General features: G+C 28.3%; 2 protein-coding genes across 6 annotated transcripts; one reads left to right on the top strand and one right to left on the bottom strand.

Annotated features, from left to right (window-relative positions):
- The first annotated feature begins 1,475 nt into the window (after window positions 1-1,475).
- LOC132936636 (S-adenosylmethionine synthase-like) lies at window positions 1,476-13,833 on the top strand. 4 transcript variants are annotated; one of them, XM_061003395.1, is made up of 10 exons: window positions 1,476-1,542; window positions 1,737-1,982; window positions 2,491-2,568; window positions 3,840-3,962; window positions 6,653-6,765; window positions 10,106-10,249; window positions 10,864-11,082; window positions 11,147-11,329; window positions 11,395-11,528; window positions 13,141-13,830. In XM_061003395.1, the coding sequence occupies exons 2-10, from the start codon at window positions 1,850-1,852 to the stop codon at window positions 13,241-13,243; spliced, it is 1,230 nt and encodes a 409-aa protein (XP_060859378.1). In that variant the 5' UTR covers window positions 1,476-1,542; window positions 1,737-1,849; the 3' UTR covers window positions 13,244-13,830. The 4 variants fall into 4 exon arrangements, with proteins under 4 accessions (XP_060859378.1, XP_060859376.1, XP_060859377.1 ...); XM_061003393.1 differs by lacking the exon at window positions 6,653-6,765 and adding an exon at window positions 5,062-5,174 and having other exon boundaries at window positions 1,485-1,542; window positions 1,734-1,982; window positions 13,141-13,833; XM_061003394.1 differs by having other exon boundaries at window positions 1,485-1,597.
- A 2,198-nt stretch (window positions 13,834-16,031) lies between these two features.
- On the bottom strand, window positions 16,032-26,077 carry LOC132936991 (DET1- and DDB1-associated protein 1-like). Of its 2 annotated transcripts, none has more exons than XM_061003815.1 (6): window positions 25,838-26,077; window positions 25,598-25,753; window positions 24,795-24,924; window positions 24,186-24,247; window positions 23,710-23,781; window positions 16,032-16,249 (listed from the first exon to the last, which is right to left on the bottom strand). In XM_061003815.1, exons 2-6 carry the CDS (start codon window positions 25,598-25,600, stop codon window positions 16,133-16,135), a joined length of 384 nt encoding a protein of 127 aa, XP_060859798.1. In that variant the 5' UTR covers window positions 25,601-25,753; window positions 25,838-26,077; the 3' UTR covers window positions 16,032-16,132. The 2 variants fall into 2 exon arrangements, with proteins under 2 accessions (XP_060859798.1, XP_060859799.1); XM_061003816.1 differs by having other exon boundaries at window positions 25,598-25,740.
- Between the last annotated feature and the right edge of the window lie 1,209 nt (window positions 26,078-27,286).

Here is a 27,286-nt window from a genome sequence, read left to right as displayed (position 1 = left end):
AATTACATGATGTGTAATTCGGCGTGCCATCCCGGCCGTAGTTGCCAAAATGTATAAATATAAATATATAACTAAAAAAATTAATATAATTTCATAACTTTCGATTATTTTTTTTTTACTTTTTTGTACACATAATTTATTATTACAATTAGATTTTATTATGTTTAAAGTGCTTTATGTAAGAACATAAATATAACACATTAATTTATATTGAATTATACAAATACTAATTTAACAGCGTTGCTCATTTCATGAAATCGGCAATTTTTCTGCAATTTCACAAATTCGGCGTAACATATATACCATTACAGGCTACGGCACGGCCTTTCCGCGGTAAACAATCGAAATCACTCATGTAAATAATATCTTTCATATTCCATATTTTGTTTTGCACGATTGTAAAGATAACCGTGGCTGTATTAATTAATGTGGCACGCAGTTTTAATAACTTAAAGCTTAAACTTGCTCGGAGCAAGTTTTCGAGTCTCGGAAATCGATATATCCATACCTATATCGCAGCAACTATTTTTCAAAATAATTTTTTAGGTATAATTTCTGGTAATAACGAACACCTTCCCCTAGTTTTCAAAATATTATATAGTATGATATTATAATATACAATATAATACCTATATAGTCAGTAATCTTATTTATTAGTTTACACTTCTCAAATCTGTAGTAGGTACACACTTCGAATTTCTGACTACACGTCCACTAAAAATTAGTAAAAAATAGTGACTGCTATATCGCATAATCGCGTGTTCTCCATATTTTATCAAACGGCGACCACCTGTCGGAGTAGCGATACAATTATACATGATGCAGTATTACGTCTGGGGCACGATATAATTGTTTTATTATAGTGTTCGCCGGATAATACAATACTTAGGCGGGCTGTACGACAATCGGAGATAAAACGATTTACGTGCGTTATTTTTATTATTGTCTTATTGTCGTTATAATAATAGCGCAGGTCCTGAAAACATACACAAAAATAAACCCGGATACGTACAAACGCGTGCCTAAAAATACGCATCCGGCCGCCGCCGAGCCGTATCCCCGGGACCACAATGGAATAGTAGGAATCCATTGGCACGTATTGTGACTATAAACGATAACGATCTATAAATTATACAAGCATAATATATTATACAGATGTCAGATATATTATTAATTTATGTATACACAATATAATATATTATTAACATAACTATATAAGTGTAAGTGTATATATAAGTGGATAATAATATTAAGTATGAGACGAACACAATATAGTGGTTATTGTTATTTCAAATTTTGTGTAATCGGTTGCCGCCGTCCGCGCGTGTGCACCGCCACCGCAGCCGCAGCCGCCGCCACCGCCACCGTTGGTCACGCGCCGGTCGTCCAGCGGTAGTGGCAATGCGATGTGTGTTTCGGTGGGGGTGGGTAGGCGTTCCGTTCGCGCGGTAATCGGCGTTCTGTGCCGTCCGGTATCGGCCATCTCTGGACGAACCGTTCTTTCCGCACTTGGCAGCCGTACAAGCCGATCGAAGCTTACAGGTTAGCAATAGCAGCGACGGAATCGGCACACCTGCTATCAACACGAACCGCTGCCGTCCGTTATTGTTATCCATTATTATTTATTGTTTTTATTTCCGTCGTTATTTTAATATTAATCATTTCAATGATCGTGTTTAGTAGTTGCCGACAGTTGTAACGATTAACGTTCATTTTTTGTTTTTGCGTTCCAGCAGACGTCGAACTCTTCGTAACGGAAAACGCCGCAGCCGCAGCCAGATCAAACGCCCGACAGCACCAGTGGCGCAGCACTACAGCGACTCACACCTGCACCTCAACCAAAATCGTCATGACCGAAGAAAAGAACTACGCGCACACCAATGGGTTCGTCAACGGACACGGAAACGGAGCACTTCCGCCAGAGAGCCCGGACGGTGAGGTGTTCCTGTTCACTTCCGAATCCGTCGGAGAAGGACACCCGGGTAAGACGGTCGATATAATAAACCTAACACTATGATCACCGATTACATACCTACACACTCGTTCGGCTGCGTAAGCGCGGTTCTTAAGTGTTTTCCCTATTCAAAATTATTTTACATAGGTACATCCGCCGAACACGTGTTTTGTACGTCCGAGGCGTACTAATCGTCGTCGGCCGACTGTATTGGGTCGTTTCCGAAATCCATTCGGACCTTTTCCCCACTAACAGTATTACAATGTCCCCGCATCCGTCATCCGTTCACTGTTTATTATCTGCGCATATTAATTCACGTATGTTAATCATTGACAACCGGTGTGCATCGGTTATTCATAAGACTCCCGGTGATAAGAGGCAACGGCGGGCCGCCGAAATCATACCGTACGAAGTAATTAATAGCGTCAAAAGTTGGTTCGTCCCTTAGGATCGTTAACTTCGTGTCCCGGAAGATTCATGCCGAACGAAAAATGTAATCTTATATTATATTGTATTATATCGTTTTTTTCTTCTAGACAAAATGTGTGATCAGATCAGTGATGCTATTTTAGACGCACATCTGGAACAAGATCCCGACGCAAAAGTGGCCTGCGGTGAGTTTTAATATTATTTTAATTTTTTTTTTATCACGTTTTTACCGCATTAATGTTTTGTATCGATATATTTACATTAAAATAATATATTAGACCTACGACTTTTTATCATTACCGTAAGTTTTTTGAGGTTATATTTGGTATGGAATATTTATAGTTATGCCATAACCAGGGCTCGGGACTTATAGCACTTAAAATCATTAAAATAAGAGCTTAAAAACATAATTTAAGCACCCAAATAAGCATTTAAATTCAAGCTAAAATATTTCATCAAAAAAAAAAAAAACTTTCTTTTTACATGATGAAGTAGGTACTATAGACATAATTTGTATAACTTTTACTGTGCTAAAAATAATGATAAGACAAATTTTCTAACTAAAAAATCAAAAAAAATAAATAAATCTTTACCTATATTATAAAAAAAATCAATTTTCACTTTCAAATTTCACAATTTGCATTATTATTTATAGATTTTCCAAAGGATTTTCTGAAAATTAAAATGTTAACAATATTTACAAATATTTGAAAAAAAAAATTAATTTATTAAATCTTACCGTCATTATTGCATTAATAGATTAACTTTTATTCTATCAAAAACAACTTTGCAGTAGAAACCCATAAAAAAGTAGAAAAATGGTCAAAAAAGCAAAAATAACCAGAAAAACTGAAAATAAGCATTCTTTAGAAAAATCGACGATGAAAGCAAAAAAAAGCACTCAAATTTCATAAACGTGTCGTAACACAACATACACTTCTATAGCACTCTGCTACATTTTAAGTCAATCCATAAAAATAAGAAAATGCTATAAGTCCCAAGCACTGGCCATAACCTATAAAATTCAAATTTTTCTAATTCCACAAAAAAAATGTATTGCTAAAATTGAAACTTTGTACAATTGATATAAAGTTGGAGGTTTATATCATTTGGAAAAATATTATAGACATTATTTATTCTTTTGATATATAATATCATAATATCATCTATCAATAATGTTATTATTGATATTAATAACATAAGCACATTAGGAGAATATTTTATGTATGTCATCAGAATATGTACCAAATGTTTGACATTATTTATTGATACTACCTAGGGAGTTATATTTGTACTTAATTTAACATAATGTATAAAATGTTTTATGAACTATTTACTAAGAAATAAATAATAGTATAAAATTTACCTTCTATTTTTAGCCCATTTATACCCATACAAAATGTTAATTATAATTTAATTTATTTTATATTTAAACTTAAACACAATTTTTTTTTAGAAACTGTTACCAAAACTGGAATGGTTTTACTCTGTGGAGAAATAACATCCAAAGCCAATGTTGATTATCAAAGAGTAGTTCGAGACACAATTAAACATATAGGCTACGATGATTCATCAAAAGGTACTTTAATGTTTACTAATATCTTAAGTATAATTTTTTAAAAACAACCTTTCGGGAATTTTTCCTGAAAATTAAATTTAACCAATTTTATTTATAACAAGTATATTTTTTAATTGGACCGATGGGTGCCAAATTAATCGTATTATTTATCATTGAATGCGACTAATCAATTAAAAAGTCAATAGGGCAGGATTACAAATTGTACGATTACTAAACAAGTTTGAATAAAATTATACAACTAGATAATAAATGTATTTAAATTTAAATGTAGATAAGTAATCAGGAAAGTATTCATTTTATTTGAATAGGTTGTTAATTAAAATGTTATGATTAATATTTATGAGCAAATTTAACTTGTAGTAACTTGTAGAAATAGTATTTAATTATATTAAAGAACTTTAAATCCTTAAATCGTGTATTCAACTATTTATTTATTTATAACATTTTAAATGCCACATTAACTTAAAAATTATTTGTGTTGTAAAGGGTATCTCATAACTTCCATCTTATTATTTAATATCTGTTAGTAAATAATATCGATTTGTAAGTAACAAAAGTAATTTTTGCTCTATTTGAATTGTCTTATTATGACAAAATACTACTTTTTATTTTACAAAATAACATTTTTATTTTTAAATTAATTGATATTTTGGTTGTTTATGCTTTACGAAGATAACATACGGTTTTGCTATCACTTGAAATTAATGTGTTTATTAGATTATACCCAAAGACAGCTTTGTAGTTACATTTATTTATTTAAAAGAAAATATACGTTTAGCTGGGTTTATTATTTAGAAAAGATTATGTTAAAATTATATAACACTGTTCTGTAATACCTAAGTTTCATTGTGATATTCCTGAATTTATTTTTATATTGCCTGCTCTTACTATAAATTATGTTTACTTGCTTTTTGTTTGATTTCAATATGATAATTTTTTATGAGCTTTACATGTTTATATATTTTATAATTAAGGTAAGGTAGCTGCTTTATATTATACTAAAAATACAAACATCCTATTAACATCATAAAACAAAATTCAGTTAGGTCTAAGTTCCATGATTATAGCTAAGTCATAAATATGCATATACCACCAACAGGGTTTGACTACAAGACATGCAATGTTCTCGTCTCAGTTGATGAACAGTCATCTAATATTGCGAATGGTGTACACATTAACAAAATTGAAGATGCACTTGGGGCTGGGGATCAGGTAGGGTACATAAAAACATTGGTTTTTGGGGGTAAAATGAGTGGCAAAACATTTTGTGATTGTCATATTTTATGAGATTAGCTTTTGTATTTTTGGGATCTTATCATATCATTAGAATTTATGCAATTCAACATAATAATTGATAATTTAAAAGGTTTCCATCACATTGCTTTTTATTTAAAAATTTTTGATATTATATTAGGTTATGAGGTTTTTGTGTATATTAGTGCTTATGTATCAACAAGTTGGTCATAATACACATAATAGATTCCATTAAATTTATTTTTAAAACAGGCTTTAATGTTAATATGCGCTTTTATTACATATTATGATAATGCTAAAATTATTGTTTGTTTTTCAAGTTAATAAATATTAGTTTCAATGTATGTTCCCGGATAATAAGAGTATGAAAGTAATTTATTTTAATGTTGGTGGATATGAATGAAAAATGTTTTAAATTCATTTGGGTTGCATTAATTATTAATAACTAATATGTATACTGCCTTTAACAATAATGTTTTTTATTCTTGCATTTAAAAATAAGAACAGGGGTCCACATAAAAAATAAAATAAACATTATCTGCTTGTTGCATGAAAAAAAAACTTTTATTAGCTAAGACCGTTGTTGATTGTTTAACTATCGATCAATGAAACAGTGTACTGTACCTATGAATTTGTGGGAGGTATAATGAACAATAGTGTATCTCATTTTTCTATACGTGAACATTGAACATATGTTTTTACCATTTGGTTATTCGGTATAATCAATTTATTGTATTTCCAACAAGATTAGAAAGTGTGTTTGAGTGTTTGTGGGTGGTTTTGGACATATAAACAAATACTGAAAACTTATTGTCATATCTACAATGTTTATTCTTATTACTAAGAAATTTACTGTTTCTGAACAGAAATAATTAAGTGAGTTTAGGATACTTTAGCTACCTCCTATTAAAATCAATATAATTTATGTAAAATGTCACTTGTTTAGTTAAAATCACGATCAAAGATAGAATGGTTGCTCAACAAACTATGATAAGAAACAATTTAATTGAGCTCATAGTTTTTTTAATTATTAATGATACTTTAGAAACTTTCCCCAGCACTCATAGGATGTAAATTATATATGAGGCATCAATTATTATAAAACATTTTATTCAAATGTATGATTCAATATTTAAATGTCTGGAGCGCCGATGCTCGGTTCTGCTATAACAAAAGATTGTTATGATAAGAAGGAAACTCAGGGGGTTTGTTGGGCAACCATACTATCTTTAATCATGGTTATAATGGACTAGTAATTCATGTAAAGCAAATTTATTGATACTTGTTATAAATATAAGTTGAGATTTTTTTTTTAAAAAAGTTTTTATTTAGTACTATTACATTAAATAAACAATGTTTTGTTTAATATAAATAAAACTGCAATTAAGTTGCTCATTGTTGCTATGTTGTATGTTGCCCTGCCGTCGGGTTGCCAGGTTTTGATTACAAGACATGTTCGGTGATGCTTGCTATTGATCAACAATCTCCAAATATTGCTGCTGGTGTGCATATCAACAGGACTGCTGAGGAGGTTGGCGCTGGTGATCAGGTATGTTTTTTTAAAACAAAAAACTTTTAGAGTTTAAGAAAAATATTAATTAGTTTATTAGTAACTTGTCGTGTTTTCTTTACTGATTACCCAATATTAAATAGGTATATATATATCATTTGAGTAATATGACCAACTGACAAAAAAAATAATTTTATATGTTAAAATAAATTCTGAGGCAAGTAAAAATACATAGCGTGTATATGATTGTACGATGATTGTGCAATAAATTATGTCTAGACATGACGTTAAAAATTTGAGTGTTAAACCAGGGGTCGGCAACCTTTTTAACCACGCGAGTCATATTTTTTTTCAATTGTTCATTAAGGGCCACATCAAAAAAAAAATTACATATATGATATATTACTTATAATTGTATTGCTATTATATTTGATTATTTTACATAGAAATATGAGAGTAAAAAAACACGAATGTTACTGGAAAAAATTGCTTTTAAGAAAAAATTTAATTGAATAATAAATTGTAAAATTGTAAATTAATCCGATTTCTGTGCCTGCAGTTTATTAGTTAAATTTTCGATATCAGCTTGCAGACTTGTTGTTGAGACTCGTAATACAGCTCGTAAATGTTCATCACTAAGGCGCGAAGAGTGCTTACTTTTTCTGTACTTCACAATGGAAAATGTCTGCTCACATATTATATGTGTACTTGCAAACGCCGCTATAAGTTTTTGTGCAAATTGTCTGATTCCAGGGAAGGTAGATATTGGAAGACAACTATAAAATTGAGGCAAACTAGTTGCTTTCCGAAAAGAATTTTTTAGAACCTCGTCATTTTGAAGTTCAATGACTTCCATTTGTAAATTATTCTTGACATTATTTATGTCCACTTGAAAAGGATCCTGGAATAATTCAATTTCTTTATCGTATTTATAAAAATCATCAAATCTTGTTGAAAATTTGTTTTGCAATTGTTCAATGATATTGAGAAATTTAGGTTTAATTAAATCCCACTGCAATGGTTTTACAAAAGATTCAATCGCAGATTTACAACACGAAAAATGATATAATATTTATTGATCGAAATTATTGTACAATAGTTTTAATTTTACTTGAAACAATTTAATATCAGTGTACATATCTGAGAGTAATTTTTCTTTGCCTTGTAATTTTATATTCAATTCATTCAAAAATGTTGTTATATCTTTTAAAAATGCCAATTCAAGAATCCATGATTCATCTGATAGTTCAGAAACGATTATTTTTTTCATTCATAAACATTTCTATTTCTAATCGTAGATCAAAAAACCGTTTAAGTGCCGCACCTCTACTCAACCATCTGACTTCTGTAAAATATATAACGTTGCCATATTCCGATTCAATTTCATCCAAAAAATGTTGAAATTGACGATGATTCAATCCATTTTTTAGAATAAAATTTATTGAGGAAATAACCACTCATAATTTCTTGACACGCAAGAACTTTACAACACAATGCTTCTTGGTGAAGTATACAGTGAAAATTCATAGGAATTTCATAATCGTTTTGTAACATTTTTTTTTTATTCTTCCTATCACACCTTTATTTGAACCACTCATGTATTTCCCACCATCTGTCGTTACACTAACTAATTTTTTCCACTCTAATCCTAAATTGTTTAGTGATTTATCAACACTTTCGAACAGATCTTCTCCTGTGGTAGTCCCTTTTAAGCTACAAAGATCGGCAAGTTCTTCGTAAACATTAAAATTATTATCAATCCCTCGAATAAAAATTAAAAGTTGAGCTGTGTCATATACATCTGTACTTTCATCCATCGCGAGTGAAAAAAAATTGAACGAATTAATTTTTTTCTTTAAGTTACTGCATTAAATTATTTCCTAATTCTTCAGTTCTTCTTACACAAGTCCGAGCAGAAAGGCTAATGTCCTCAAAGTCTTTTTTTTTATCTAGGCAGATTTCGTCAACAACAGCAAGCATACATTTTTTAATGAATTCAGCATCAGTGAAGGGACGATTATTCCTCGATATAATTTGTGAAACTACATAACTAGCCCGCACTATTGATTTATTTTGACTAATTTGTTTTTTAAAAATATTTTATTGACTATTTAACAAAGATTTAAAATGATTAACTTTTATTTTTCTTAAATCACCAATGATATTTTCAAAAGTTGATTTATGTTCACTATCATAATGCCGTTTTATGTTAAATTCTTTCATTACTGCTACTGTTTTTTGACAAAGTTAAACATAATGGTTTACCTTTGTGTTCGACAAAAAATTATAAATCAACCCAAGAATTATTAAAAAAACAATGTTCATCAAAAATTTTTCTTTTTTTAGTTGCCATAATGTTTGAATTTACTTTTAAAATGAAACTATAACGCAAACAGTCACACATTTTTTTTGATAAACTAAAAATAATACATGTCATAGTTTTGGTAAAATGTACATGTTTCTATTCTTCATTTTTCATAGTTTAAATGTAAATAATCTTGCATGAGATTTGATTTTATATGCATGATAGAATGATGTGTTTTATATCTAACATGATTTGGTCTAATGTATATTTAATAATATTTTGTTTACCTAGTCCATTATGTTAGCACTGTCATACTAATAATTATAGTCTATTCAGAATAAGAGCACACCAGATTTATGTGGCAAAACCGGTTTTGACCGTGGCCGCCTAGTGTCGTCTTATTTTGAAGAGTATAGTAACTATTACTAACTTAAATTTATTTGTTATAAATTATATTAGTTGAAAATTTTGATTTTCTTGATACATTTTATCATTTAATTAAATATTTTAAGTCAATGATAAATGTACAACTTATACTTCATTAGGTTAGTTAGATTGAACTAATTTGTATGTAACAATTCACTCAAAAACAACTTGACAATTAAAAGTAATAATTTTTATATATCCCATTATTTTCAATTAACTGTTTATAATCTTATTAATCAACATTTCAAGTGGTACCAGTAGACATGAATGAAGTAGAGAAATGCTTAATCTATTTGGGAATATTTTGTTTCGTTGTTGTATATTGTATGTAATACTGTAGTTAAGTATCGATAACAATACAATATATAATATACTTACTGTTAATTCTCAATTGCTATTTTACATAATATTATAATTGCATTTTAAAATTAACTAAATACATACATTTAACTATAACATCTTTTAGAGAGAACAATTTGAAATATTTAAAATTAAGCAAAGTAGAATTGTTTATATAATAACAAAACATTAATTTGGTGGTGTCGCCTGTTGAGTTCTATAGTTTTGTTGAAAATCTTACGAATTTGCATTGCTTTTTCATTAAAATTATTTACCAAGTCAATTGATAACATTGTTCGTGAATTGCAGGGCCTCATGTTTGGCTATGCTACAGATGAAACAGAAGAATGTATGCCTTTAACAGTGGTACTTGCTCACAAGCTTAACGAAAAAGTAGCCGAACTCCGAAGAAATGGAGTACTTTGGTGGGCACGCCCTGACACTAAAACACAGGTAAATTATATAACAATATGTGTTTGACATATCAATTTAGTTTTAAAAGTCTTGATTACTCGTATTATTTCATAGCTTTCGAGTATTTTATAACTGTACTATGGTCATGAACTAACTTAACCTAACTACACAGGACTTGACACTGTGGGCTGTGAGTGGGCAGGAAGACAACCTTACAAGTGTATGTCACCAGAGACGCAACACTATCTATTAACTTATTAATTAATACAGAATTAACATAGTTTATAGTTATATTTTATTATATTTTATTTTCCATTATTCAGTCATCTTATCAGAGTTTTATGCTGTGTGTTTATTGAATACTAACGTAGTTCGTGTGACTACCAGGCAGATTGCAGTTACATCGCATGTGTATGAATCCCGTTAAACTTTGTGGCCACATTTGGTTCGTAGTGTAATCCTGTGTAGCATGTGTCATCATAATTTATTAAACTTGTTTTATCCAAGACTTATTACTTTTTGAGTAGAGTCTTGCTACAATAGTTTGGTTCTATAATGAATTTAAAGTATAATTTTTTTTTTCTATTTTAAATTTGTGTTTTTGAAATTATCCAAATAAATTAATATTGATCAATATTTAATATTGTCTATAGGTAACATGTCAATACTGCTTGGTTGGCGGTGCTTGCATTCCACAAAGAGTTCATACAGTTGTAATATCTGTGCAACATTCTGATAAGATTTCCCTAGAAGACTTACGGCAAGAAGTTATGTCTAAAGTTGTTAAGACAGTGATCCCTTCTCAGTATCTTGATGACAAAACCGTTTTCCACATAAATCCATGCGGCCAATTCGTAATGGGTGGTCCTCAAGTAAATTTTAAAATATGGTTTTATGGATCTACAACCACTAAGTTATACATGATTTGTTTTTTAGTGCGATGCTGGCTTGACGGGAAGAAAAATTATTGTTGATACTTATGGTGGTTGGGGAGCTCACGGAGGTGGTGCATTCTCTGGTAAAGACTTCACTAAAGTTGACAGATCTGCCGCATATGCTGCTCGTTGGGTTGCTAAGTCTTTAGTAAAATCTGGACTTTGCAAACGTTGTCTTGTTCAAGTATGTATTGCTAAGGTGTAATATAATGTGATTAATACTGAGTTATTATTTTTTATTGTAATAAGGTATCTTATGCTATTGGAGTAGCAGAGCCAATATCAATTACACTTTTTCATTATGGCACATCTACTAAAACTCAAAAAGAATTGTTGAAAATTGTAAACAGTAATTTTGATTTAAGACCAGGAAGAATAGTAAGGTTAGTAAATTAAAACTATTCAAAGTAATAAAACAATAGGCAGGTACCTGGTAGAAAATAAAATTATAATTCATTGATATAATATTAACTGAAATCAGTGTCTAAAATCTCAAAATTGTGTACTACACCCTGAATAATTGAATATTTGGCATATTATTATAGCCCTTTCCCCACCTCCCACCAAAAAAAAATAATAAATTGCTCAGCTTGTAAAATTATGCATTCATACAATCATACATATGTATATATTTCATGAACATTTTTTTTATATTGTGTTAATAATTATATTAAAGACAATCTGTTATCAGTACATCAACTATTCTATATTTTACCTATATATATTGGACACAGTAAAAGTTTGATTCCACTTGAAATGTACAAATCGATAATCATACCGATTACCAACACAATGTTTGTCTTCTTGATGATCGTTTTTCACTGATATGTATTTTGTTACTCTCAGATTGTCTCTAATTTAATTATTTATATTTTACACATTGAAGACGTAGGGAGTCACTGGTGACACCCAAACAGTTTTTTTCTGAACGGCGGGTGTCACTGGTGACTCCCATATAATTTGTCACTTAAGTCAACTTCCCAAGTTGAAAATGCAATTATATTGTAAGTTAAGGTATTTTTCCATTCCATTATTTATAGACGAGGGTGTCACCGGTGACACCCGCCAATATTATTACAGAAACGTGTTCACCTCAGTCAAACAAATCGACTGATACCAAAATTGTCTACTAGGTGTCGCTACAAGTGGATTTTTTACCATTTTAATTTTATAAACGCTATGAACAGAACAGCAAAAACAGCCCTCGTCGCCAACGTGTTAATAAAAGAATGCTTATGGAATATATGTATATGTATGAATATATAATTTTACAATCTATACAATTTATAATGAATTATAATTCAAAATAATGCATACATATTTTCCAAATATTGTTAATAATTCCTATAATACACGGGTTAGAGAAGCAACTATTGCAACCACAGTTGAATTGTACGACTCATTCAGGACATTATAGAAGAGGAGTTGGTACATGGTGTTCTTCTTCAACTCTTCATTGTTTATATAATTCGAAAAAGATTGCCTGTGTAAATATTTGAAGCACAGATAAGCAACAAGTCTGACGGAGTGAGTTGCATGTGCATCTTCGTCAGAGATTTGTTGCTTCTATGTGCTTCAGGTTATCCGGACATGGGTCCATAGTATATGATCTAAGATTTAAATTGATAAAACAATTTCAATGATAATTACTTTGTGCCCTTATAGTTAATATGCCTGCATTTTCCACATTATTGAAATATCAAGTGTTATTTTTCACAAAGAACTTTACAAAACATAAAAACTGCACACTTTGTGCTCTAAAACACTATTTTAGTCACAGACTCAAACTCATAAGACTGCTTTTCTGCAGACGTGATTATATTTTTTTATGCCTTATGAGTTTAAAAAAATAAATTGTATTACATAGGTACAAAACTATTTTTTGTAATTGCAATAAGTTTCCTATCTCAGCATATCTAATCAAGAGAAATTATTTGATAGCTTCAATCATTTATAATATTTAAAATGATTAAATATAATGTTTTCATTTTCCAGGGATTTAAATCTACGAAACCCAATCTACCAAAAGACAAGCACATATGGACATTTTGGTCATGACATATTTCCTTGGGAAAAATCTAAGGTTTTGGTCGAGTAATAAATGGCGGACTTCTTACTCACTGTGTATGATTCAAAACTAAAGCTTTGAATTTTTTATTATGATTTTTTTTAACATTAACGAATCAAATGTTGCCACTTTTTCATAGTGTTAAGATACATTATTAAAAATATTAGTATTTGCATAGGTTTCCCTTAGTTTAAACATATTATAATAATTTTTTATTGATAAATTTGATTTCCTTAAAAGAAAAATAATATTATTATAATTAATAAGTCATTGTTACGCCATGTAAATAAGAAGTCTAAACATTACGAGGCACTTAATTATTTACCTTTTTGGTCTGTTAAACAAAATTTGAGCATAGTTGCTTTTTAATCTTGATCAATCACTATTTGTTAGTATATGTCAATAAAAACTAAATACCAATTTAATTACTATTATATCATCTCATCATATTCCATGAAAATATGTGTACATATATTTTGTACGTGTACATGAATATTAAGATATATTTTCCATTTTTTTATTTAATTATTTTTTTTCCTTAGTGATTTATTATTATCTATTATATTTTTTTTTTATTCAAGTTTAGCACAATCTTAGGACGTAAATTTAGCATACCGACTTCATTGTTCATGAATTAATTTTGTGTTACTTTTATGTTCACTTGATTTAAATTTAAATATTTTTATTAAAACAATTATGGTTTTTTTTTATATGTAAATTTTAATGTTTTATCAACATTTTGTGAATTTATTATTTTTTTTTTTTTGTCACACATGTATTTTATCCGCCTTATTTTTGTTTGTTACAATAATATGATTATTGGCTCATAATAAAATGTGTTGCTGCCCTCCAAATACATTTTTTTTCCGTACCTGAATTCTGTAAATTAAGTATATATTATTAAAGTTGTGTACTTGGTACGGACATCATTGTATAATATTTTTTTTAAATGTCAATGTGAATAATTTGATTATTTATTCATTTTGATGTGAAAAGAACTTGACATGTAATTTTTTAAACACTTATGATGGTAATGTTTTTTTTTTTTGAACACAATGTGCTAAACCTTACATTATCTAACCTACACAATGTGTTCAAATGAAATCGCCGGGTAATCGACGCCCCATAGACCAATTAACCATAATATACCTTTTACTAATTTATAGACTGGCCCTCTTCATGTTTCCTCCGAGTCACGATTGGTGGCTCTTTTCAGTTACTGAGTTACACTGATATGCTAAAAAAAATATCTATATAATATCATAGATAGGTGTTAGGTGGTATACAGGGTGATTCACCAAGCATGCTCACCGCCTTTTTTTTCAATAATGCAGTTATTTAAAATCTGATTTTTGTAATTTTTAAATATAGTTTAAGATCAAATTTTCAAATTCTAGAGATTTTTTGTACTACTTAAGGAGTGTCCTGTGGAAATACAAGTTTATAAAGTTTCGCAAGGTCTTCGTTGATTGTTGTTGTCCTATAATAAGAGGTGTTGTGTGAGGTGAGGATAAAAAGGGTCGCTGACCGCTGTAAATTGCATTCCTTTTTTATTTCTTTTTTTTGTAAAATTTGGTCAGGTTATATTTTATACACATGTAATAATATTTTTACAAAATCAATATTTTTTTCCCCATTTTTCAGACTTAGGAGTTAGGACTGGCAATAAAATAAACTGTAGTAGATAATATTGGTATGGTTAAATATATTGGTCTTATTGTTAGTTGTTCATGATTAAAAAAATATATTATAATATTTATATTTAAAAGGTGGATACCACTCTGCTGTACAGTAGGTTACTAGGTAACAAGTGAGTCACTGTAGTAATGTAATTAATAGTGTACAATTTGAATTCAATGATATATCATTATTGATTGTTTACAAAAAAATTAATAACTATCCTGAGCATAGACGGTCTGTCAGCTAGACTATACTATAATAATATTTTTAAATTACGTAGAAATTACCTACCAAGATCGGTATTCTTTGTTTAAATATCTAATTTCGTCCAATTTTGATATAAAATAGGATTAAAAAAACTATGTTTCTATTTTATTGGTGACAGTATGAACTACTTATGAGATACCTTGTTTCATACTTTCAATCCTTAGTTATAAAAACTGAAAATTTTATAAATTACTACAAATTGTAAATTTTTGGCATTTTGACAAATTTTGTAAAATTTAAACTTTAAATGCTTATAAAAATAAAATCATGCCTATGTATCATTAATATTTTTTAGCTATTATAACAACTTAAGAAGAACTCTTGTATTACATTTTCAAGCTTTTTGACCAAAAAATAAAAACTAAAAAAATTTAAAATGTCTATAAAAAGTTCAAAACAAATACTTAAAATATTTAGAAAAGTTAATTATCTATAGAATATGATCAAATTAACATTTGGTGAAAATTTTAGGTATTTATGGTTATTTGTTTTTGAAATACAACAAAATAAGAAAATGAGAATTTGTTAATTTACGGCTGAAAATCCAATGTCGAAAAAATTTTAACTTTAAACAATCATAAAAGATTTGTTTGACTTTCTGGTAAGCTTTTTTTTGTTCAAGGTAGGAAAATGCACAAAGAATCTTCTTGTACATTTTTAAATCTTAGATATAAATAAAAATATTTTTAGGAATTTCCAACTCAAAATAATCCTACTAATTCTAACTCCAAAATGTTAACGAATGTCTTCCTAACTTTAGCTTTAAACGCTCATAAAAAATTATTGTGGATTTACGCTAATTTTTTTTTATCGACAATAATTTTAAAAAAAACTAAAAAACTAATTTTCTTATATTTATAAATAGCTCAAAATGAATTAAAATATTTTGAACATTTAATGGTGTATATAAAATGGCAAAATGCTAATATAAACTTTCTGTGAAGATTTAAAGTATGTACCTATCTATAGTTATTAGATTTTTGTTACATCGATTTTGTTGAAAATTGGTTTTACGTAAATATCCCCGTTTTTTCTTCGTTTTTTTCTTATTTTTGATAACTTAAAGTTGTAACAAATCCACTTTTCTACCTGAAAAAATATTGAAGTTTGAAATTGTAGCACACATTCAACTAAAACACACATTGTAAAATCAATACATTTATCGCTCCGCTGAGAATCTAAAAAAAGTACCTAATTAAATAACTGTTGAAACATTTATGATCAACCCCGCACAAGTTCTAGACGAGTAATTTTAGATTCTGAGCTGAGTGGATGAATGACGTGTTTTTTTTGTTTTTTTTATAATTTTTGGGTGCTGACATTGCCTTTTAATGCAGTGAAAAATCTTTAATTTCCTACTTTAATATCTTTGCTAGCTGCAGGGAAGTAAATCAAGTTGGTACCATGGGAGGGAGGTCGAAGATAAAAATTCTAGTAGTTTTTAAAAATGTCGAAACACACAAAAAAAAAAATGTGGAAAAACTGGGATTATTATGCAAACCAGGTTTTGATAAAATCGATTTAGTTTTATTGGTGTAACTTGAAAACAATTAAAACTATAGTAACAAGTTACTTTACATTTTAACCAAGTGTTTATAGGTGTGACAACTTTCCATAGGTACACCTACATGATAAAATTTAAACATTTTTTGAGTTATTTAAAAATTTCTAAAAATCATTAAATGCTCCACTGAAAATGTACGCCTGTACCTATAATAATGTGTAAACGAACAAAAACACATTACCGGTATCAAACACAATTTACTAAAGGCTAATCTCAAAAACTATCTGACCAATTTCAATAAATGTTGTATGAAGGGTGTTTTTACTATATTAGAGTATTTTTTTGTATCGCTGTATACACCATGTGACAGTCCATTGAACTATATTATATTATATTATTTAAACTTCAAGACTCAATTAATTATAATTATTATATAAAGTTACTGTTTTTCCATAAAAGATTACATTATTACTATATTAGACTTACCTACACGAGAGTTATGAAGTCTCCTTTCTCAGATATTATTTCAAGGATACTCTCCATTTTGTAATAGTTTGTAAGTACTTAATTTACAAAAAGTTGTCATAGACTAATAATTTACTTATAGTTTCTAACATAACCTTTGTAGAATACTTTATTTGTTTATCATTCATCACTTTATAAAACTACAACTTGTAGGAAATTGTATATTTATATGACGACTGAAGACTATATAATCTTGTATGAATATTTCAAATCTTAGATACACATAGAACAATTTGTATGAACTTCTAACTCAAAATTATTGGCCATATTTCATGACTAAAGAATTTTATCAACATTTTAACTTCAAACGCTCAACAAACATTTTTTTATCGGCAATAAATAAATTAATAAATTTAACAAATTTAACAATAAATTTGCCTTTTGAGTAAACTTTTTTTTTGTTAAAGGTACGAAATCTTAGAAATCTTGTATTAAATTGTCAAATGTTTTAAAAATTTCTACATACGAAGTAATTTGCAAATGTTCACGATTTTGACGAAATTATCAAAAATCTAACTTTAAACACGTACAAGGAATGTACACTCAAAATTTTTTTTATTCACACCGACAAAAATCTATGAGGAACGTTGCATTAAATTTTCAGGTTTTTTGATAGAACGAAATTGTTCTATTTGACATTTATAAAAATAAAAAGTTAAAAATTTCATATAATTAAAAAGTCTAAATCTTATTTTGAATATTTTATCTTGCATGGAAAAACTTATTGGAATTTTAAAGTACCTATATACATTCTACAAACAAAAAGTAATCAAAAAACATAGAAGATTTTTTCAAAAACTGAATTAGAAATTATCATTTTTCCTTTTTTTTTTTTGTTGTTTTTCCCAATGCTTTTAAAACTATTAGAAATGTTCTATTTTGATCATTTAAAAGTAAAAATTAGATCAAATTTTCATTACAATCTAACCTCAAAGTTGAAAATTGAAGCATTATACCAGTCATTTCGACTAGTATTATTGTGTTCGTGTGTAATATAGATACAAAAAAGGTAGACAAGTGGGTACCGCTCTGCTGTACAGTAGTTGTAATGGATGTGTTATATTTGAATATAATGATAAACTATTGTATACGAAAAACGATTATGAGCGGTTAACGTAGTCCTTATAATATTATTATTTATTATTCGTTGCTATGGTGATAAACAAAGCGTTAGAAATTAAAATCCCGTTTTTAGCGGTTTTTCGTAATTTGTCGGTAGTTTTTCTGGACGCTTTCTAAAACTACTAGACATTTTCATTTTTGACCTCCTAAAAGCTTACCTAACCTAACCTACCAACTATGTTCACTTTTATATCAAAAAAGATGCTGATCTCGAAAATCGAAGCATGCTTTTACTATCCAAAATGTTGTTGAAAGACAAAATCTCTGCTGTACAGTAGGTTACAAGTGGGTCACTGTAATGGATGGTGTTAAATTTGATATGAATGATATATTATTAAATAATGAGCGGAGGCGTTCAGTCAGCCTATGATATTATTAAGCATATTTGATAATATTATTGTGAATAAAGTAATTTATATAGAACCTATTTACCCACGTAAACCTTATTTTAAATTTTTAACTACAAAATAATTATTACATTTTAAATTTGATAAATTGTGTCAAAATTCGAACTTAAAATGCTTATAAAAAAAATTGTGCTTATATATTATTAATATTTTTTCACTGCTATTGTAACAATATATCAGGAGCCTTGTATTCAATTTTCACAATTTTTTACCCAACAAATAATATTTTATTGACAATTGCAGAAAAAAAAACCAAAAAATTTGAAAACTGACAATGTCCGTAAACACCTCAAAAAGAGTCAAAATATTTTCAAAAATGTTATGGTGTATAGAAAATGAAAATTTAAACATTCAGTAAAATTTTCATGTATCTACAGTTAATCCTTTTTCAATGACAACAAAATAACAAAACCACTATAAGTACACGAGATATTGAGTGAATATCCAATATTGTAAAAATATGATATTCTAATGCTCATAAAAATTGAATTTTATTTGCTTGTAGACATTTGAGACTTGTAGATTTAAAAGGAAAGATATTTATGAATTCTCAACTAAACATAAATTGCTGATTTCATGATTTTTCGGAATTTGGTCAAGATTTGAACTTTAAATGCTTATAAAAAAAACTGTCACTAAGGATTTTTAATATTTTTCCAATGGCATTGTAACAATGTATTATGAGTCTTGTATTAAATTTTAGATTCTGAGTGAAACGATGAATGTATTGATTTTACAATGATGTGTTTTTTTTTAAATTTTTAAAATTTTTTATTTTTGTGTCAGTCATCATTTTTTAGGACAGTAAAAATGCTTGGGTTTTCTTCAACAGTAACTTTTCTGATAGGAAAGTGAATCTAGTTGGTACTTTAGGGGGTCAAAACTCAAAAGTAAACATTTCCCATTAGTTTTCAAAAGCATCGTGAAAAACAAAAGAAAAAATAGGTTATTGTTTAAGGCTCCTAGGTTATTGTTTCAAAGGCAGATAAAAAAAATTAAAAATCCATATTTACAAAATTTTTTAAAAGCACTTCAAGTTCAAATATTGACAAAATACATAAAAATTACGAACATTTGCAAATTATTTTGAGTTAGAAATGCATAAAAAATGTTCTTTTTAAAATCTAAGATTTGAAAATGTAATACAAGATTATCCATAAGTTTATCTACCTTTATTAAAAAAAAAATGTCTACAAGAAAGTATAATTAAATTTTTATGAGCGTTTGAAATTCATATTTTTACAACATTTGATATTCACTTGATTTCTCATGTAACGATTTTCTTATTTTGTTGTAATTAAAAAACAAATGACTGTAGATACTTGAACATTTCACTGAATGTTTATATTAGCATTTTCTATACACGATAAAATTAATAAAATAATTTGACTCTTTTTGAGCTGCTAACAACCATAGTCATTTTTAAATTCTTTTAGTTTTTTTTTCTATAAATATCAATAAAATTGTATTTGTTGGGTAAAAAAGCGTGAAAATTTAATGCAAGGCTTCTGATATATTGTTACCATAGCAGTTAAAAAATATTAAAAATGCATAGGCACAATTTTTTTATAAGCATTTAAAGTTTGAATATCGAAAAAATTTATCAAATTTAAAATTTAATAATTATTTTGTCGTTGAAAATTTATAAGCTTTTATAGCTAAGGATTGAAAATGTAAAACAAGGTACCATGTAAATAGGTTATATATAAATTACTTTATTCACAATAATATCATCAAATATACTTGATAATATCATAGGCTGACTGTCCGTTTTCGCTCAGAATCGTTTTTCTTATACAATGATATTATATCATTGAATTCAAATTTAACACCATCCATTACAGTAACCCACTTGTCACCTAGGTACTGTACAGCAGAGCGAAATCCACTGACCCACCTTTTTTAATAATAAATTATACATATTATGATACAGTAGAATCCGCTTATTTGGGACACCGCTTAATGGGGACAAATTGTCATAGTCCCGAACGGATGTATAAGTTTAATGCAATTTAACTTCGTTTATCCGGGACAAACCATCGGTTATAAGGGACAAAAATAAAATTGTTTAACTAAATATTTTGGCCTAAATTATCTACTTTCTTATCGAAACTGTAATTATCTAATCTTTACAGCTCTATTATATTTTATATACGACCGTATATGTAAATATAATGTACATACAGGTAATTTACTTATATCTTACGTCAATTATTTCAATCATTTTTTTCTATTACCTAGATAAGAGTCAACTAGCCTACGTACAAAATCGAAAACCTTTAGTTCACGTTCTTTCGTTGATGTGTATTAATGTATGTGCGTTTTTATTAATCCCAGTTTGTGTTAGTACGTAACAATATTATGTCTCGTAAAGACTTAACATTGATTGAAAAAATTTCTATACTGGATAAAATTAAGGCTCAACCTCATAGTACTAGTCTTTGTGAGTTAGAGAAATTAATAGGCACGTCTAAATCGGTACTAAACCAATTGAAAAATAATGAAATAGCTATTCGCGAACAATATGAAAAATTAAACGACAACAAACTACCTGTAAACAGAAAAAGAAAACGAAAATACAAAGATCCCGAAGTAGACAAAGCTATGAACGAATGGTTTTCTGCTGTTACAGAATGTGGTGTTCGTATTTCTATATTTTAAATAGTAAATATGTATACATAATGTACAACTCCTAATAATAATAATAATAATAATAATAATAGTTAATACATATGTAATTTTTAAATAAAGTATTAATTAAGTGTGTATGTATGTATTTTATAAAGTTATTATGTATGTATATATGCACTTTAATAGTTTCGGTTTATTAGTTATTCGGTTAATCGGGACAATCGGATAATGGGGACAAATAGGTCACCGCCCGATGTGTCCCAATTAAGCGGATTCTACTGTATATTAAAATAAAGAGAATAGGTACTGAATAAGAGATTATAATTGATATTAAACTATATGTTATTGTGCACGATTTTATGATCATAAATTATTTTCAAGTAGAATACGGTATTACTGTAATGCGTTTTGATGTTTCCTCCCTATGAGTACAATATTTGCTACCGTACAGCATACACAGGATCTATAATACAATCCAGTTTGCCAGCAGTACTCAAGGTATAGGCCAGACCTCAACCCGTAACAAATTAATTTTTTACTCATAATACAATTTACATATATTTTTATTTCATATAAATCAAAAAAACACTGACATTGTATTGCACTAGTAACCAATACAACATTTGGTAGGTACTGATCTGTTTATTTATATTTAAATAGCTTATGATTATAAATTATAATTATTATATATATAATTATAAATAGTTTTAAAATGTTCATAAATTGAAATACAAATAAAAAACCAAAAGATACCCTATTTTATATTCATATCTTTAAATGTTATAATATATGTCGAAATGCACTCTAATGTCTAATATTAAGTTAAGAACACACATTGGTTTAACTATAAAGTATAAAATATAGGCATTTTGTACAATTTTCTTTATCCAAATCATCAATTGATTTATTTTGAACACTATATTCAAAATATTATCAACTAAACATATTGTAATCATTTAATTTAACTTAATGACAATTCAATTAATATTGAGCTTATAAATTATAATAAACAATGACATGGTATAAGCCAAATACAATGAAAAAGTTTTTGACCAGCACTCCATACCGTACCTCTACATATTATAATAAACTTATATGGCATGTCAAAATAATTGGAAATGCATAATATTTTGTTTTATATAAAAATATTTAACACTAATTTTAACACATAAATGAACAATAGTCGTACTCTAATATAAAACTGTTAATTAAATATAATTTTGTGAAAGGCCTACAATAATATTCTTAGTATACAATTTTGTTACACAAATGATAAATGTTAATTTTGTGATACATTAAATAAAATAAAATGAAAACAAATGTAAAAAGGTTAAACACTGATATTAAAACTGTTAGTTAAACACTTGTTATTAGACATACAATAGTATCAATCAATACAACCATTAAGATTAATAAAATTATGTTTGTTAAATCCGGAATATGAGCTAAGGATTACTAACTAAGGCTTTGAAATTATCAAAGTTATCTTCAATAAAAAAAATGAAAATTCTATGACAATGATAAAAATATCTACCATAAAAAACATTTTTTAAATTGTTTATGCTTTAATGTGCTATCCAGAGAAACCTAATATTAAATAGTTTTATTAAGCTACCTGGGTTAGTAATTTTTTGTTTAAAAATATTAGTATAAGATACTAATATTATTTATGATTATAATTTATAATAGTCCAGTCAAATTAGGAAAAAGATCGGAAAAAATTCAACATTAAATCTTATGGTAATGAATATAAAAAAAATATAAAAATAGTATATTATGTAAAAACATACAGTATATTATAATTTTTCTAATAGGTAATTTTAGTGTAGAACTATACATTTTGGCTAAAAAAAATCAGTTTTTTTTCAAAAAAGTTTTCTTAATACTACCACGTTAGAATTTAAGTGATTAAAATATTATATTATTATAGTAAATTGTACAGTCTTTAATTTTGGTCCTATACCTTTTTGTCGTGAGTTTAACGATTAACGAGTTATAAGAAAAATCCTCATTTCACCCCTTTTTGGGGGGTGTAGAGATGCGCACAGGGGTTAGCTGTCAGGACTTTTAGTATGTTAATTGGGAAAGTACATTTTAAGTGTGTACCAAAATTCAGTTGGGGCAAATTTTTTCCGATCTTTGTTGATTTTTGATCTAATTTGACTGGACTATAATATTAATATAACATTATTATATTATCATTACAAAATGCTACCTGACTATACACCCTTAAATTAGCATATTTTATTTCTCTTAAAAACAGTCAATCAGGAGTTTTAGTCAAGAAACATTAAGAATGCTTGCATTGGAATTATTTTATCGCAATATATTTTAGAATGTAATATCTATATATGATCTACCCTTGGACGTTTTCTAGATGTTGAGCCAGATTCTTCACTCGTTTCAACCAATGCCCTTTTTTTACATCCATTCTAGAATATAATTAATACATAAATGTTAGTATAAATAATATTATAATACTATATTTTATAAATATATAAAAATGGATATATAAGATAAAAAAAAAGAACAAGCTTGGTACGGTTTATGTATAATTAGTTAGTATAATTATGCACCTTTTATACTAACTAATTATACATAAACCGTACAAAGCTTGTTCTTTTTTTATAGATATGGCTATCTGGAACACAACTATATAATAAGTCCTACTATTTGAATATTTTATCAATTCTAAAATCCAATTTAATGTAAGAACAGTAAGTTAGTATTTTTTTTTAAATTTTATAAATATATCAAATAGTAGGTATAAAATGTTAAAAACCAGTTAGTATGAAGTTTTAGTATTTTAAAAAGATTTTTTGAATTGTTAATTTACCTTTTTATCCCATTGTTTATGTAAACACTGGATTAACAAGTGTGAATTGTCATTAACAATAGCTGAAATTAAAAACAATTTAATTTTAATTTTAAAATAAAAAACATTATTCTTATAATAAATAACATACACGTATTACAGTAATTCTTATGTTTTTCATCTATAATGTATACAAATTAAGTTACAACTAACAGTGCTGAATGCATTTTGTAATATACAGATTAATTTTGAGTAGATAAGTATATGAAAAAAAGGGTAAAATTAAAAATATATAATATATTAATGTATTAGTATTAGTTTTAATATTTTGTATTATCCTTGGTATTATAATTACACTACAATGTTGTAATAAGGATACTTCTAATAAAATTTAAAAAATAAATACCATAACTCTATTCAAGAAGAGAAGCCCACATATAAATTACTTAATGAAATCACAAATGCACGTGATACCAGACTTCCTATGTTGGACTTAAACTGTCGCACCACACAAATGAGTAAATTGATTGTGAACTAAAGTAAATAAGTCCACACATAGGCACTTGCTAATGCAGCTTCTCTTTTAGAACAAAGTATAATGTATTGTAATATAATAGAACTACTACAAACTTTGATTGGAAGGTTGATCTTTTGTTGTTATGTAAACTGGTGAAGACTTGTTTCCACAATTTTTTGCAACGAAACTACAAAAATTGCGTTCGTTATAGGATGGAAAGCCATCCAAGAATTCGGCTATAGACTGAAATATATAAAATTATAATTAAATATTGTTTATTCTTTGGTAGATTAGAAGCAAAAAGTGATTCTGAATCGTCTATTACAAGTAAGTATTTAAAAAATAATAAATTCCAAGCGCCTTGTAAAACTAATAGTTAATGGGTTATGTACCTATAAAATGATGATTAAAAGTATTATTTATGATGTATATAGATACAACACTGCGGTGGCATTATAAGCAATTTCCAAGTAAATCATCTAGAGCATCATAGCAGCAACATTTCCAAATTTCAAGTTCATATGTTAAATATATATTAATACATTATAGTCCGCAACATGGACACATTTGACAATGACATGGACACATTTGACAATGATATGGTCATTGTGATTGTACTAATATCAAAATATACGAATGTGAGAAAATATAACAATGTGACATTATTAATTTTATATTTTACGTAACCTAACATAACCTAACCTACCTATTTAATTATTTATTATTATATGTCAAATATATACCATAATTTGATGTGCTGTAGATTCAGATTTTGTCTGCTATTCTCTTAAACCAATCCCCCCAATCGAGAATATTGCTACATTAGAATGTAAACCTAATACGACCTTTAACAGAGAACGTGTGGACCATATTTTGTTTATTGTGTGAGGTATGGTATTTTATTGTAGGTACTCACCATGTCGGACGCTACGTATAGTCAAAAATGTGCACGGAAAAACGTGTGTGGAAACCGTTCTAGAAAATCAGAATTGTAGTCGGTCTGCAGCAGGTTGGCGATGATTGATCGACAACTGGATATTAAGGCCGTGGTCTCTGTCACTGGAAGTCGTCACTGGTAAGCGATTATAAATTAATAGTTAACACTTATTATTTCTAAACAGTTAACATAATATTAATAATAAGAATGAAGGCTTACCATAAGTCTCTCGTGTCACCAATTGCCGGCATTCGCATAAGGTTTGTAATACAAAACGGTAGTTGCAGTATATAATATTTTAGTCGTTTTTAAATTGTATTCTGTACGAAAGTTTGCTTGTTTACTAAGATAACTCAGTCCGTGGTTTACACGCACAGTTAATCGATAGGAGGTAGGCGTACGAGCGAGCAGACACACAGTGGTAAAGGTCGCAACTAGTGATGGACGCAACCGACTAGTTTTGACCATCGATAGTTTGAAAAACTTCCGAGTGATTTTTCGATTAACCCATCGAATGAATTAATTATTGATAATATTTGATAATTGATATTAAGCGCTAACTGTGTGCAATCGGGTTCAAAATTTCACATGTTCGTCGTTTGAGCCATGGTAAAAACAAAAACAAATGTCGATAGTTCGATTGGTTTTCAACAGTTCGATAGTTTTTTGATAGTTCGATAGTTTTTCTCGATGGTCGATTATTATTGGTCGTGCATTTGTAAACCAAAATTATTCGATAGTTTTATAAAACAATCGAATAATTGGCCCATCATTAGTCGCAACCACAGAGTTGGAATGCAGTACACAATGCCGCGGAGGAAGGTAAAATAAATTGTCTTGACCTCTAAACCAATGGACAGCGCATTCCACTCCGTCCTGCCGTCAATGCACGGGAATCATATAAGAGAAAGAAAGAACAAAGAACGAAGAGAGAAAAGAGAGAAAGAACATAAAGGGGGTGATCATTGACGTATGAAACTAATACTATATTTCCCCCACATTTCTCTTTTCTCTTTTACTCTATATCGTACCACTGACCTCTCTCTCTCTAAGCGCTGTCCATTAGTTTATAGATCGATGGTCTTGGCAGTGCCCACATTGTAAATAATACTATGAAAAAATAAACATATGTCGTGGATAATATTATGGTGTAGACACTCGGCGTCGAAAAGTGAGTGGTATTTTGACGGCATTTAATGCGGGAATGGTCCCCTTGAGTGGACCAAAATATCATTTAAAATCAATTTTATTATTTCCTTTTTTTTGGAAAAAAAATGTAATTATTTAACTTTTATTTAAACTTTCCAATTATTTTATAATGCCTATGTTGTAAAGAATATCATACTTAGCTGTATGCCGGTGTTTGTTTTAAGAAAACGTTTAATGTCGGTCAGTTGGTAAGATTATTATACATAATTGTATAGCATATGCACTGAACTATTATATAATATACAGACCGCAATTAAAGATATATATCTACTTATATATACCTATATATCTTTGATCGTGATACAGACGGTGAATTGCGAAATAAAAATCCCCGGCGAACAATCCCGGAAAAAATCCGTAATTACACTAATTAAAATTTGATATTATTTAAAAAATATTTGTTCGATAAATTTCATGTGGTTGTGATCTTGTGAGCAAGGTTAGTTAGTAGGTAAGTTA

This window comes from Metopolophium dirhodum, chromosome 1, assembly GCF_019925205.1.
Source record: "Metopolophium dirhodum isolate CAU chromosome 1, ASM1992520v1, whole genome shotgun sequence".
Lineage (NCBI taxonomy): Eukaryota > Metazoa > Arthropoda > Insecta > Hemiptera > Aphididae > Metopolophium > Metopolophium dirhodum.
Note: the sequence above shows the minus strand (reverse complement) of the source record. Positions and strands in the feature narration are given on the sequence as shown.